The sequence below is a fragment of the Dermacentor silvarum genome, chromosome 3 (genome assembly GCF_013339745.2).
Source record: "Dermacentor silvarum isolate Dsil-2018 chromosome 3, BIME_Dsil_1.4, whole genome shotgun sequence".
Taxonomy (NCBI): domain Eukaryota; kingdom Metazoa; phylum Arthropoda; class Arachnida; order Ixodida; family Ixodidae; genus Dermacentor; species Dermacentor silvarum.
Window position 1 is genome coordinate 106,780,034 of NC_051156.1, and position 12,598 is coordinate 106,792,631.

General features: G+C 50.0%; 1 protein-coding gene across 1 annotated transcript in view; it reads right to left on the reverse strand.

The window, feature by feature from the left end:
- LOC125944319 (uncharacterized) overlaps positions 1-11,391 on the reverse strand; it is a 45,148-nt gene extending 33,757 nt beyond the window's left edge. Inside the window, exon 1 of the mRNA XM_049664689.1 lies at positions 11,187-11,391. Within this exon, the coding sequence (XP_049520646.1) occupies positions 11,187-11,357 (171 nt within the window). The 5' untranslated portion in view covers positions 11,358-11,391. The remainder of the gene's footprint in view (positions 1-11,186) is intronic.
- Between the last annotated feature and the right edge of the window lie 1,207 nt (positions 11,392-12,598).

Consider the following 12,598-nt stretch of genomic DNA (forward strand, 5'->3'; position numbering starts at 1 on the left):
TCGAAATGCTCAAGTCCTCGAACTTTGCCGTCGAATATTGTCGAAGTTTTTGTTGAAGGCACCCATGCGTATGCTCTTGTCGATACCGGTGCTGCCGTTTCTGTTATAGATGCCAAACTTTGCCGCAAGCTTCGAAAAGTGACTACACCTCTTGAGATGATGCCCTTACGTACAGCGAATGGAGACCCTGTTCGCCCTATAGCCGCCTGCACTGCTCGACTTATCATCGCTAAAGAACTCTATATTGTTGAGTTTATCGTCCTTTCATCCTGCTCGCACGACATCATACTTGGCTGGGACTTTCTATCGTGTAATCACGCCGTTATTGATTGTGCCAGATCTGAACTTGAGCTCTTCCCGTTGTGTGACCCGCCCTACAACCACACTCAAGCCGCCCACAAGCTCGTCATAACAGAGGACACAGAAATTCCGCCGACATCAACTGTTTTGCTCCCCGTGTTCTGCAACAGCATATGTGACGAAGCTGCATTCTTTGAACCATCACGCCTCTTTCTAAGTCGGAAGCCACTTCTTCTGCCTTATTCGACCCTGTCTATTTCGAACGGAACAAGCGCTCTCTGCCTCACAAATCCTCTTCCGTATCCCATCCAACTGCTTAAAAGTGAATCCCTTGGATGCGTGCAACCCATTGATATCGGCCAAATTTTTCCCGTGCAGCAAGATTCCGCTCGACGCGACCTCGCCGCCGTCAGTGCTCTTAACCCTTCTGATGTACCAGCTGCCGACCTATTCAATTCGTCGATCGCAGACGGACTGTCGCCATTTGAACGCTCTGCCCTTCTCCAGCTGCTCTACCAGTTCCGCGAGTCTTTCGATGTTGCCCAACGTGCCCTTGGCCGAACTTCTACCATTGTTCACTACATCGACACCGGCTCCAACTCGCCAGTGCGACAACGTCCGTACCGTGTCTCCACCGCGGAACGTCAAGTTATTACCGCCCAGGTTGACGATATGCTTAAACGCGAAGTTATTCGCCCTTCACAAAGTCCGTGGGCATCCCCTGTGGTTCTCGTTAAAAAAAAAGATGGCTCGATTCGCTTCTGCGTGGATTACCGGCGCCTAAACAAGGTCACTCGGAAAGACGTGTACCCTTTACCCAGAATTGACGATGCCCTTGATTGCTTACAAGGTGCCGAGTTTTTTTCATCGTTAGATTTGCGTTCCGGGTATTGGCAGGTACCTTTAGCAGAGGCCGACCGTTCAAAGACAGCCTTCGTCACGCCTGACGGTCTATATGAATTTAATGTCATGCCCTTCGGCCTTTGCAATGCGCCTGCCACCTTCGAGCGCATGATGGACTCGGTTCTGCGGGGTTTGAAGTGGCACATATGTCTCTGCTACCTCGACGACATTGTTGTCTTTGCGCCAGATTTCGCAACCCATCTCGAACGCCTCAACCATGTCCTGACTTGTCTGAAGAACGCTCAGCTCCAACTCAATCTCAAGAAGTGCCGTTTTGCCGCGCGAAAACTTACAATTCTCGGTCACGTCGTATCAAAGGACGGTGTACTTCCAGACCCGGCTAAACTACGTGCCGTCACCGACTTTCCCAAACCGACGACTCTAAAGCAGTTAAGAAGCTTCGTAGGGTTGTGCTCCTACTTTCGCCGGTTTGTGCGCAACTTCGCCTCTATAATTGCGCCTTTGACCCAACTGTTAGGCAGCGCCACCAGTCTCTCGTCGTGGTCTTCTGAGTGTGACCAAGCCTTCTCCACCCTCCGCCGTCTCCTGACGTCACCACCTATACTGCGCCACTACGATCCTAAGGCCGCAACTGAGGTTCACACAGACGCCAGCGGTGTCGGCCTGGGTGCTGTTCTCGCACAACGAAAGCCTGGGTTCCCAGAGTATGTCGTCGCATACGCCAGCAGAACGCTCACCAAGGCTGAGTCAAACTATAGCGTCACCGAGAAAGAATGCTTGGCAATAGTCTGGGCGCTTGTCAAGTTCCGCCCATACTTATATGGCCGCACGTTTGATGTAGTTACGGACCATCATGCATTATGTTGGTTGTCTTCGCTGAAGGATCCGTCAGGTCGCCTTGCCCGCTGGGCTCTTCGACTTCAAGAGTTTGATATCCGCGTTATATATCGTTCCGGACGCAAGCATGCCGATGCTGATGCACTGTCGCGGTCACCACTATCCACCGAAACTGCGTCCATATCCACTATAGACCACCCACTGTCAGCTCTTGACGTCGCCACCGTGTCCTCTGCACAGCGCCGCGATCCATGGATCGCTTCACTTCTTGACGTTTTATCCGAGGCACCCACCCTTTCGTCCACTCGAACACTGCGACGCCAAGCTTCGCACTTCAGCATTCGTGATGGCCTCTTGTACCGGCGGAACTACTCGCCAGATGGTAGGAAGTGGCTCCTAGTGATCCCCCGAACGCTGCGCTCTACAATCTGCGCGTCCTTTCACTCCGACCCTCAGTGTGCTCACGGCGGTGTCTTCAAGACCTATGAACGCTTACGCAAAAGGTACTACTGGCGCGGAATGTTTCGCTTTGTCCGCAAGTTCATTCGCGGCTGCCACGAGTGTCAGCGACGAAAAAAACCACCGCATCCTGCCGCAGGCTCATTACAGCCCCTTCCGTGCCCAGACGGCCCATTCGACCGCGTTGGAATTGACCTCTATGGACCTTTACCTTTGACCACAGCGGGAAACCGATGGGCTATCGTTGCTGTCGACCACCTTACACGATACGCGGAAACCGCTGCTCTTCCCACGGCGACAGCACAGGACGTCGCCTCTTTCATCCTCAATCGTTTTGTGCTGCGACACGGTCCTCCTCGTGAACTCCTCAGTGACCGTGGCCGCGTATTTCTTTCCGATGTAATTCAAGCACTTCTCCACCAGTGCAATATTGTACATCGGACGTGTACTGCCTACCACCCTCAGACGAACGGTCTGACTGAGCGGTTTAATCGGACACTGGGCGACATGCTTGCGACACATGTTGCATCTGATCAAACAAACTGGGACCTGGTTCTTCCATTTGCGACGTACGCCTATAACACCGCTACGCAAGTCACAACCGGGTTTTCCCCCTTCTTCCTTCTGTACGGTCGCCAGCCGTCGCACACTATCGACACGTTGCTGCCATACGCACCAGATGCCTCAGAATGCACGCCGGTGTCGGAAGCCGCCCGTTGCGCTGAAGATTGCCGCCAACTGGCCAAGTGCTTTACTACGGCTGACCAACAACGCCAGAAAAACGCCCGCGATGACGACCACCCTCCTGTCGCAACATTCGCTCCTGGAGCACTTGTCTGGCTTCATGTACCGCCCTGCGCTCCTGGCTTGTCATCCAAACTGCTCTCCAATTATCATGGTCCCTACCGCGTCGTCGAGCGTAGCTCCCCCGTAAACTACGTCATCGAACCTCTTACGCCGCCCGGCGACCGTCGTCGACGTGGACGTGATGTTGTTCACGTAGACCGCCTCAAGCCGTACTTCGACCCTCTTGTCCCCACCTGTTAGATCGCCAGGATGGCTCCACCTTTCTCGACGGGGGCAATTATAATGAAGAGAATGACATCGTGGGCTGAGCGATCATCATCACGAGAAAAAGGCACGAGATCGGCGTTCGAACACCACCATCTTGTTCTCCCTGCGTGCTGTTCCGAGCTACCGCCTGTTTGTTGGACTCGCCCAATAAACCTCTTTACACTAGTAACAATTCTATATATATATATTGTTTTGGGGAAAACAGTAAATACTGTCTTGGCTTAGTCGTATATGCTAATGCATTATTAATATTGTAATGAGGAAGAAGAAACAGATGTACTTGATATTCGTTTCAAACGTGGTTCAATTCGCAATGACGCGTTATTTAGCGTATAGTTCTCAGAACCAATCTGTATCCAGCGAAATAAAGAAATAACACAATCAAATAAACAAGGATTAAACAACGCGTCTGAAGTCACGCTGCAAGCGTAAATCCGCGAGAGAAGTCCCTTTTCAGCGACAGTTAATATTGAGTGTTATTGAAGACCTCTCTGGTGTACGGCACTACGACGCCAAACTCTTTCTGAAAAGTCAGCGACGTAAAAATTCAGCTAGAATGCTCGCGACGCCCGCCGGATATACGTACTTTCAAGTACGGCGGAGCAGTGAAGTGAGCCCAGACTACCCCTGCTGCCACCTTACACACACCCGCGGCAACTAGAGAGCCGTCGCGTAATGCGCGGCGCATTGGCGGAGCGGCGCCTATTGGCCACCTCTCCTATTTCAGTGTTTACAGGTTTCATTGTTTACAAACAAACCTCGCTTGCCGCTGATTGGTTGCACCATCGGAACTTCCGGCAGGAGAGCTAGAAGCACTTCCGGCTATGTTGTTTGAAGGCATGCGCGACGTGAGGCAGGCGTGTCGATGTTTGCACTGTTTGGTGGAATCTGTGATGAGCTGATTCTACATCGTGAATATTGTCGAGGTGACAAGCGACTGCTTTAAGACGCTTAGCACCGAAGCAAAAGATCGGTATCGCCAAAAGCTGATGTTTAGTGGCAGAGAGCTGCCCGATCCGCTGGACGATGATCTCGTGCGTCTTGCGATTTTCGTTTTCGCCGGGCTCCAAACACCTTCCCTCAGTTACAACCCCGGAGCAAAAAGCGGAGCATCTTAGTGAGGACATGTAATGAACGCATACTGTTGTCTTCAAGGCAGGTAATGGGACTGCCGAAAACTAGAAAAACTTTAATGGCACTTTTTTCTTCTTTCTGGGGTTTTACGTGCCAAAACCAGTTCTGATTATAAGGCTCGCCGTAGTGGAGGTTTCCGGATTAATTTTGACCACCTGGGGTTCTTTAACGTGCCCTACAACACAAGCACACAGGCGTTTTTGCATTTAGCAATGGCACTTTTATTGCTGCAAGATGGAGGATGAAGTGGTAAGCTGTGCATGTGTACATGCACATGTTTTCTGCGTCATATGCCTTGTTTCTGCTCTTCAATATGCATTCACAAATAACTGTACATTCTCAAAAGACGTTTAGTGCAAGAAGCTTAGGTCGACTGAAATGGGACTAACTTAAATGCTCACGAATTTACCACACTTAAAACAAAATGAAACTTGTAGATTTGGGCACGAGATTGCATCCATAATTGGCATCCGTTAATTCGTAAATGCTTTTAGAATGTGGCCGAAACTTCCTACATGCATGCACGGAAATCGCTAACTTTTCTGCGATACCGATACGAATTCTCACATGCCGCCGCGGTGGCTCGGCGGTTACGGTGCCCGGCTGCTGACCCGAAAGACGCCGTTTGGGCCCCGGCCGTCGCATTTCGATCGAGGCGAAATGCTAGAGGTCCGCGTACTGTGCAATGTCAGTGCACGTTAAAGAACCACAGGTGGTCGAAATTATCCGGAGCCCTTCACTGCGGCGTCCGTCATAGCACGAGTCGCTTTGGGACGTTAAACATGATAAACCAATGCGCACATGTACCTAGGTAGTAAGTTGCAGAAGTGCACTTGTGCCCCAGATTCGAAAACCATTAAAATAAAACAGCGGCAGCATGGCACCCGCTAAACAATAATATTAACTCATGTTCGTAGCATGGCGATCCACGCCGAGGCAAGAAACTGGACGAGCGGGCAAACTTGGGGCGAGAGTCGAGCTGCTCTCGCGTGAGTTACACGACATACGGCCAGAACAATCGTGCAGTAGCACTTTTATTATTCAGCATTACAGCAGTCCGGCTAGTCCACGTAGTAACGTCCCTTGGATGAAGTGAGCAGAGCACATCTAGGAGCTCTTGCTAGGCTCCCAAATTTGAGAACCACCGTTGACGAGTAAACGTAATGAAAACAGTCGATGCTCCAAGAGCTACTTGCTGTCACGCAACACACTGAATGCCACAAGTGGCACTTATATCGATATGCCCGAAAATTAACACAGAATATGCGCAGGACGAGCGCGCGAGCGAACAAATACCAGCAAAAACGAGCAAAAGGAACGGCTACCGGAAGTTTCCTAGGGGCGCCGGATGGTAACACTCCAATTGCTAGTAGGTACAGCGTTCGACGGCTGGCGCCACGCTGCGCCGCTCGCACGTACCGCGTTTCTAGGTGGTTTATTTTGCCGAGGGCGCTCGAACGCAATCATATGATTCGCATGAATGCAACCCTTGCAAGCGTAGCTGTATGGCTTAGTGGTTACGGCGCACGCTTCGGGATCGCGCGTCCGTTCGTTCGAATCCCGCCCTAGCTGGAAGTCTTTTTATTGCGATAGCAATTATATGGACACTCATAAGCAGATTTCTGCCGTCGCCGTCGCCGTGAGGTTCCGTATAACGTCAATGGAGATGAAATCGTCGTCGATATATAAGTGGTTCTTGAGGGAAAGGGAAAGGTTAGCGCTATCTTCTGCAGCCCTTGAGGGAGCACGGCTCAGCGCCAGTCGCGCGCCGAACGCTGTATGTGCGAGTGAAAGGGCGCGAGGGGCGCGCGCTTTCACGGGGAGTAAAGATAGCGCCAACCTTTCCCTTTCCCTCAAGAACCACTTACCGGAGTGAACGCACGGCGGAGAACAAACGCGCGTTCTGCGCCGTGCTCGCTGCGATAGTAGGCGTCCTTTCCTCCTTTAAAATCACCATATATGTAGAGCAAACGCGCCTTCTTCCGACGCGCGAGAGGCCGTGGGGGAGGGGGGGAGGGAAGGGAGGCGACGTTTAGCTGCGGCACCAAGTGCCTATTTATATCAGAGGCTCCGGCAACAGTCACCAACGCCGCACGCATTTTGAGCGAACGCGGGCAAAACGCCGACGGCGTCGACAACAGTTCTGCGTGTTGCCAACGCTATGTCGGCGCACAGCGTTGCCAGAGCGCGGTGGGGCTGGATGAAACCGTCTATTCTACCATGCACCGTGGCAGCGCCGCTCGCTCCTCCGTCGAAGCGATGCGAAGTGCGGGAAAAAAACGAGAAAATTCCGGAAAAAAAACTGGACTTTTTTTTCGTTTTTTTTCGGCGCATTTGGAAAAATTGGCAAGCTTTCCGCGGGGAAGAACGTACAAAAATAAAACTTAGGCAACACCCAGCGTTGAACGTGAAACCGAAACACGAAACCGAAACGTCGCACATGATACCGAAACAGCAAACGACGGCTGACCACTCGCCATCGATATCACATAATGTCAGCGTCAGCGTGGCGTCATCGTTCGGGTACAGTGGTTCGGGTGCGGTTTCTCGTGTTTGGTGCCCGTTATTGTTCAATTTTGACTTTCCCTCGTACACTTGTGCAATCTGTGGCGGAAGTCCGCATATAAAGCCGTGTGGAAGCAGATTCTGCAATGGTACGGCCAATTTCCGACGTGTGGATGCACTTCACGGTCGGGGAGACCGTAGGCGGGAAACCCGCTGTCTGCAAGTAATGCAACAGCAGCTACGCTTTTCCCAATGCGACTCGCCTTTCTAAGCACATTCCCAATACAGGAAGTGACACCACGAAACCGCCCCTCGCAGCCCTTCATGTAGCAGTTCAAGCGAAAATAACGGCGCAGCAAGCAGCACCACAGAACACCCACCTCAAGCAGCGCAGCCTCAGCGACTGGAAGGCTTACTCAGTTCGTCGATACGATGACACTTCAAGCAAAGAAGAACACCAATAAAGCGTTGGCAAAGGCGATATATGCTTCCAAATCACCGTTTTTCTTGGTTACAAATGGCTATTGGCAGGCAGCATTTAAATCACTCAGACCACCTTACAAGCCCCCGAGCCGGCACAGCTTGGCTGGTCCACTGCTCGACGCTGAGCACGAGGCGGCTACTGTATCCATGAATAATTTTATTGAAAAGGCTTCATGCATCACCCTTGTAACTGACAGCTGGACTAACGTCGAAGGCGAGTCAGATATAAACTTTGTACTCTGCACACCATCGCCATTGCTTTTCATGTCAATCAACACCGGCACCAACAGGCATACTGCGGCCTGTATGACAGAATAAATGTGACCTGTTATGGAATCGGTCGGTAGCTCAAAGGTAAAGGCCCTGGTAACCGACAATGCCAGCAATATGGAAGCGACATGGGCTCTTGTTATTGAGCGATTTCCTCATGTTACAGCGATTGGTTGCGCCGCACACTCTCTGAACCTGTTGACGAATGATCTCCTTACTCTCGGCGCAATCAACGATGTGCACAAGCAGGCGAAAGATATAATCGAATACGCGAAGAAAACTCACGTGGTGTTGGCCACATTCAAGAAAAGGCAGGAATCGAAGTACGGCAAATGTGTGAGCTGCAGCCTGAAGCTTCCAAGCAAGACAAGATTGAGTGGTGTCTGTCTCTCCTTTCAAATCCTTTTGAGGAACAAGGAGGTCTTGCAGGAAACAGCTATAATAGAAAACTTGAAGTTCGACAAGACTCTTAGGCAGTTCGTTCTGGACGAAGAAGAGTTCTGGGTCGCATTGAAATCATGCCATACTTTGCTGGAACCCATCGCAAAGGCCATCAAAGTGACGGAGCCCTGTTGTCCGACGTCACAAATTTGTTTAGCAATCTAGCGGAGGATATTCACTCGAATCTGAAGTGCTCTGTTCTTTCGCAGAGTGAACGGGATCTCGCCGAAAAAGCCTTAAAGGCACGCAAAGCGTTTACAGTTCATCCCGTGCACTGCGCAGCAAACCTACTTGACCCAAGATACAAAGGGGAAACTCTGACTGACGAAGAAGTCTTCTCTGCGTTTGACTGGATCTCGGAGCACAGTACGCACATGAACCTAGAAGTTGAAAAAGTGTACTCCGATGTGGCAGAATACAAGACCAATGCAGGCATATGGTCAAGGTCCGGAATAAGGGTTTCTGATAACCACATGCCTGCTTCAACATGGTGGGAGGGAATCTGCATGAGTAAAACAGTGATGCCTCTGGCTCGAAACATTTTACAGATTCCACCATCATCAGCTGCTTGTGAGCGGAACTGGTCCGACTTCGCTGCGTAGGAACATGCTGCGTAATGAAACGGTGCAAAAGCTTGTTTTTGTACACGCACATGATGACGCACGAACATGATGACGAATGCTACAGAAGAAGCCAGTGATACTGACTCTGAATAAGAGGTAGAACTTCATCTTTTTGCCATCTTGATCAATGTTTCCATAGTCGAAGCCACGACGAAATAGCCACAGAAGAGACATTTCAGTGTTCTTTGTTCAAACTGCCGTAACAATTCTAAGAAGCCGCACCCGTTCACAGAGAACTGAACGCGTTCACGGTGACGCTTCCCGGCCTGTCTTCGATTTGTTAAACCCTCCATTCGTTTGTGAAAAGGCAGAAAGCATTTCACTTCTGTTATTTACATAATGAGAGTTATGGCTTTTGACATTTGACATTTGGCAATAAACTATTGGCCATATATGCTAAAGAAAACTTGTTCTTTTTCATTTTTTTCCAAAATTTCGAGAAAAAAAAACATGAGAAAAAAACAGGTTTTTTTTCCGATTGCTAAAAATTTCCGGAAATTTTGCATCTCTAGCTATGCCTAGTTTCTCCCCACAGCCGCGCGGGGGCGAAGCGAGGCAATGACGTCATCCAGAGTATAGAGCTCCGCGTCGACGAGGCGCGGAGACCCACTTTGCCTCGTGAGTGAAGTACTGCCGTTGCTCCCCGTACAGGCCGTACTACGTGGTCGACTACTTAATTGGCGTTGAATTCCAACAGCGCGGAAGTCCGCACGTGCACATTCTCCTTTAACTTAACGACGCTCCGCGGGAACAGCTTTAATGCTCTCCTTGTCGTTGGTGTGGTGTACTCTCTTTAAAAAATGGGGGCAGCTTCACACTAGTAGTGCGCAGTCTGAGCAAACAGCGATGCTGGTGGCCTTCCCCAGCACCACCACCTAAAGCCTAGAAAGCCAAGCTAACAGAGAACCAAGTTTTTAAAGCTAATGAAAAGCCAAGTTACCGCTAGGGAAGAGCCACCAGCGTCGCTATTTACTCAGACTTCGCACCGCTAGTGTGAAGCTGCCCCCATTTTTTTTTGTATTCTGTCTAGTTAGATTAATCTTAATTATTTATTCAACTTTTCAAATATTATAATTAGATGAAAGTGTCAATGAGAAAATTGTAGAACATAAAAACGCTTAACCTTGCACTCGGCCGCGCAACGCTTGAAACAGCGAAGCTGGGCGATCGTAGCCCAGCATTTCACGGAAGTGCTCGCGAACTTTTCATCTTATTACTCATGATGATGATAATTTCTTTTCGCGCGTCTTGGACTTACGGCCGTCACTGCGCCTTGCATAGCGCAGCTTGCAACACCGACACCGCGTTCCACCGCGTTGCTCCGTGATGCGTCTCTCCCTCTCTCTATCACTCTCATTTTCTTTATCTCTCTCCCGAGCACAGCCAACACAACCTAGATAGCACAGGCCTACGCACTCCGATCTGTGACGTCATGCTACCTGGCCCGAAATTTGCATTGCCAAGGCTGGCGTGACGAAAAAGGGGACGTCAAAATCACTGTTGCTTCGCGGGAGCATCCCCATTAGATTCTGTGGCAGTCGGGCCAGGTAGCATGACGTCATGGATCAGAGTGCGTAGGCCTTGTGCTATCTAGGTCGTGTTGGCATAGCGCGCAGAACGTCTTCTTCACCTCACAGAGCAAGAGGGCGCGCGAACGCGCCAGCTGTGGACGAAGACGACGTCCGAACGCAATCATATGGTTCGCATATACATGCGCGTTCTGCAAGCGTGGCTGTATAGCGTAGTGATTACGACGCTCGGCTTGGGACCGTAGGTACTCGGGTTCGAACCCGCCTCGGCAAGAAAGTTTGTTTTGTTTTCTTTCCTCATAGCTGATGATGATAGTTTCTTGCTACGAATTACGGCTGGCTTATAAACAGCTTCGCTGTTAAAAAACTTCCGGTACAGCTTTTGTTGCTCAATACGTGCTATATAAAAGTTTTTCTGAGCGTGAATACACGATATTCCGATATTCGGTTTTCCGACCACGAATACACGCAAAATTGCCGCGCGACTGGCCACTGGAGGCCTAATATGCCCAATTACGCGAAAATCCGGCGGCGCTGGCGTGACCAAGCGATGGTACCAAAATTAGCCTTCTGCCATTAGCCTTTCGCTATTGGAAGCTCACCGCGTGAAAGTGAAGTGTAAAGAGGTGCTATAGAGGCGTGGTGAACAAAAGTAAATAGAGTATACCTTCACCATGGCCGCTGTCTCGTCGGTGTGAAGGATCGCCCGCACGCGATCGAAGGCGAACGGCCGGGCCTCGGTGTCGAAGAGCGTCAGGCAGCGGCGCTCGCCGTGCGCCTTGCCCGACACGCCGGTCATCAGGGTCACCGCGGCGCTGGCCGCCGGCTCGGAGCCCATCGCCAGCGCAAGCCGAGCTGCCACGTGCAGCCACTCAAGCTGACGTGCCACCCTGTATTCGTGGCTTCTGTTGAAAAAAAATTAGACGACGACAAATGGTGGTCATAGCATGTTTCTTTGACAGCTAAGCTGTTTATGCGGACCCTGTGCCGTCATTGTCGGACTTCGCTAAATATGGGCCATGTGACCTAGCGGGAGAGGAGAGGAAAAGAAGAGCTAAAGAATGTTGTGAGAGGGCGCAGATTAAATCTCCTGGACAGTGCGTGGTCCCGTCGTTATGGCACTGTGTCAGTGCACAAATGAACTGTGCTCCATTAAAGCAGAAATAATGTCAACGCAAACAACATCTAAAGCATATAAAACGTAGGTTATGTTTGGGCCAGACTTAGGAGGCATTTAGGAAACAAGCAGGGTACTTGACGGGTGCATCAGGCACGGATAGAGCCTGTTCGTGGAACTCTTCCACAGCAAGGAATGTACAGCCCAGCACCACGGAGAAAGTGCACAAACATGCCACGTGCACTGTGGAATTTTTGTCACATGAAGATATGGAGGCACACATTTCCAACTCTCCATTAAACCTAGACAACCTGCGTAATACATTGCTTTATTCTATTGTGATGCCTAAAAGAAAGCCGCAACAGCTGCAGATAAGAAAAGTATGCTTTTCTTGAACTCATCCCTTTAAGATTGTCATACTTGATATTCACATGCGGTTAACGAAGTATTTTTAAGGCAGTTGGATCATATTGACAGTTCGGCCAACATAACTTTCCATGAGGACGACAGGATAAAGACGAATAAATTTCACTTGTTAGCAGTGTTCTCGTTCGTTCCTTTCCTGTCATCCTCATGCAGAGTTATGCTAACCAAACCTGTCACATATGTTGTTAAACAGTTAAACAGCTTGAAATGAGTGGTTTATTGTACAGCATGATTAGCACTGCTGAAACTAAGCGAGAACCTAAATACCAAATGGCAACCACAGGCTCTATTACTCTCATGATATCTAAACTCTGAATACAAAGCGGATTTGCACATATATAGGCAAGAGTTTACAGGTTAGTTACCTTTCTCGCAATACAGTTCACATATACTCACACTATCATCACACTCACGTCAGCTCGTAGCCACTCATTTAAAGTCATGTCCATACTTTCACTCATTTCCACTAACAGTTCCTCTTACTCATGTCTCTAGACTACACCATTCTACATGCATGTAGGGTCTGGACAGAGATG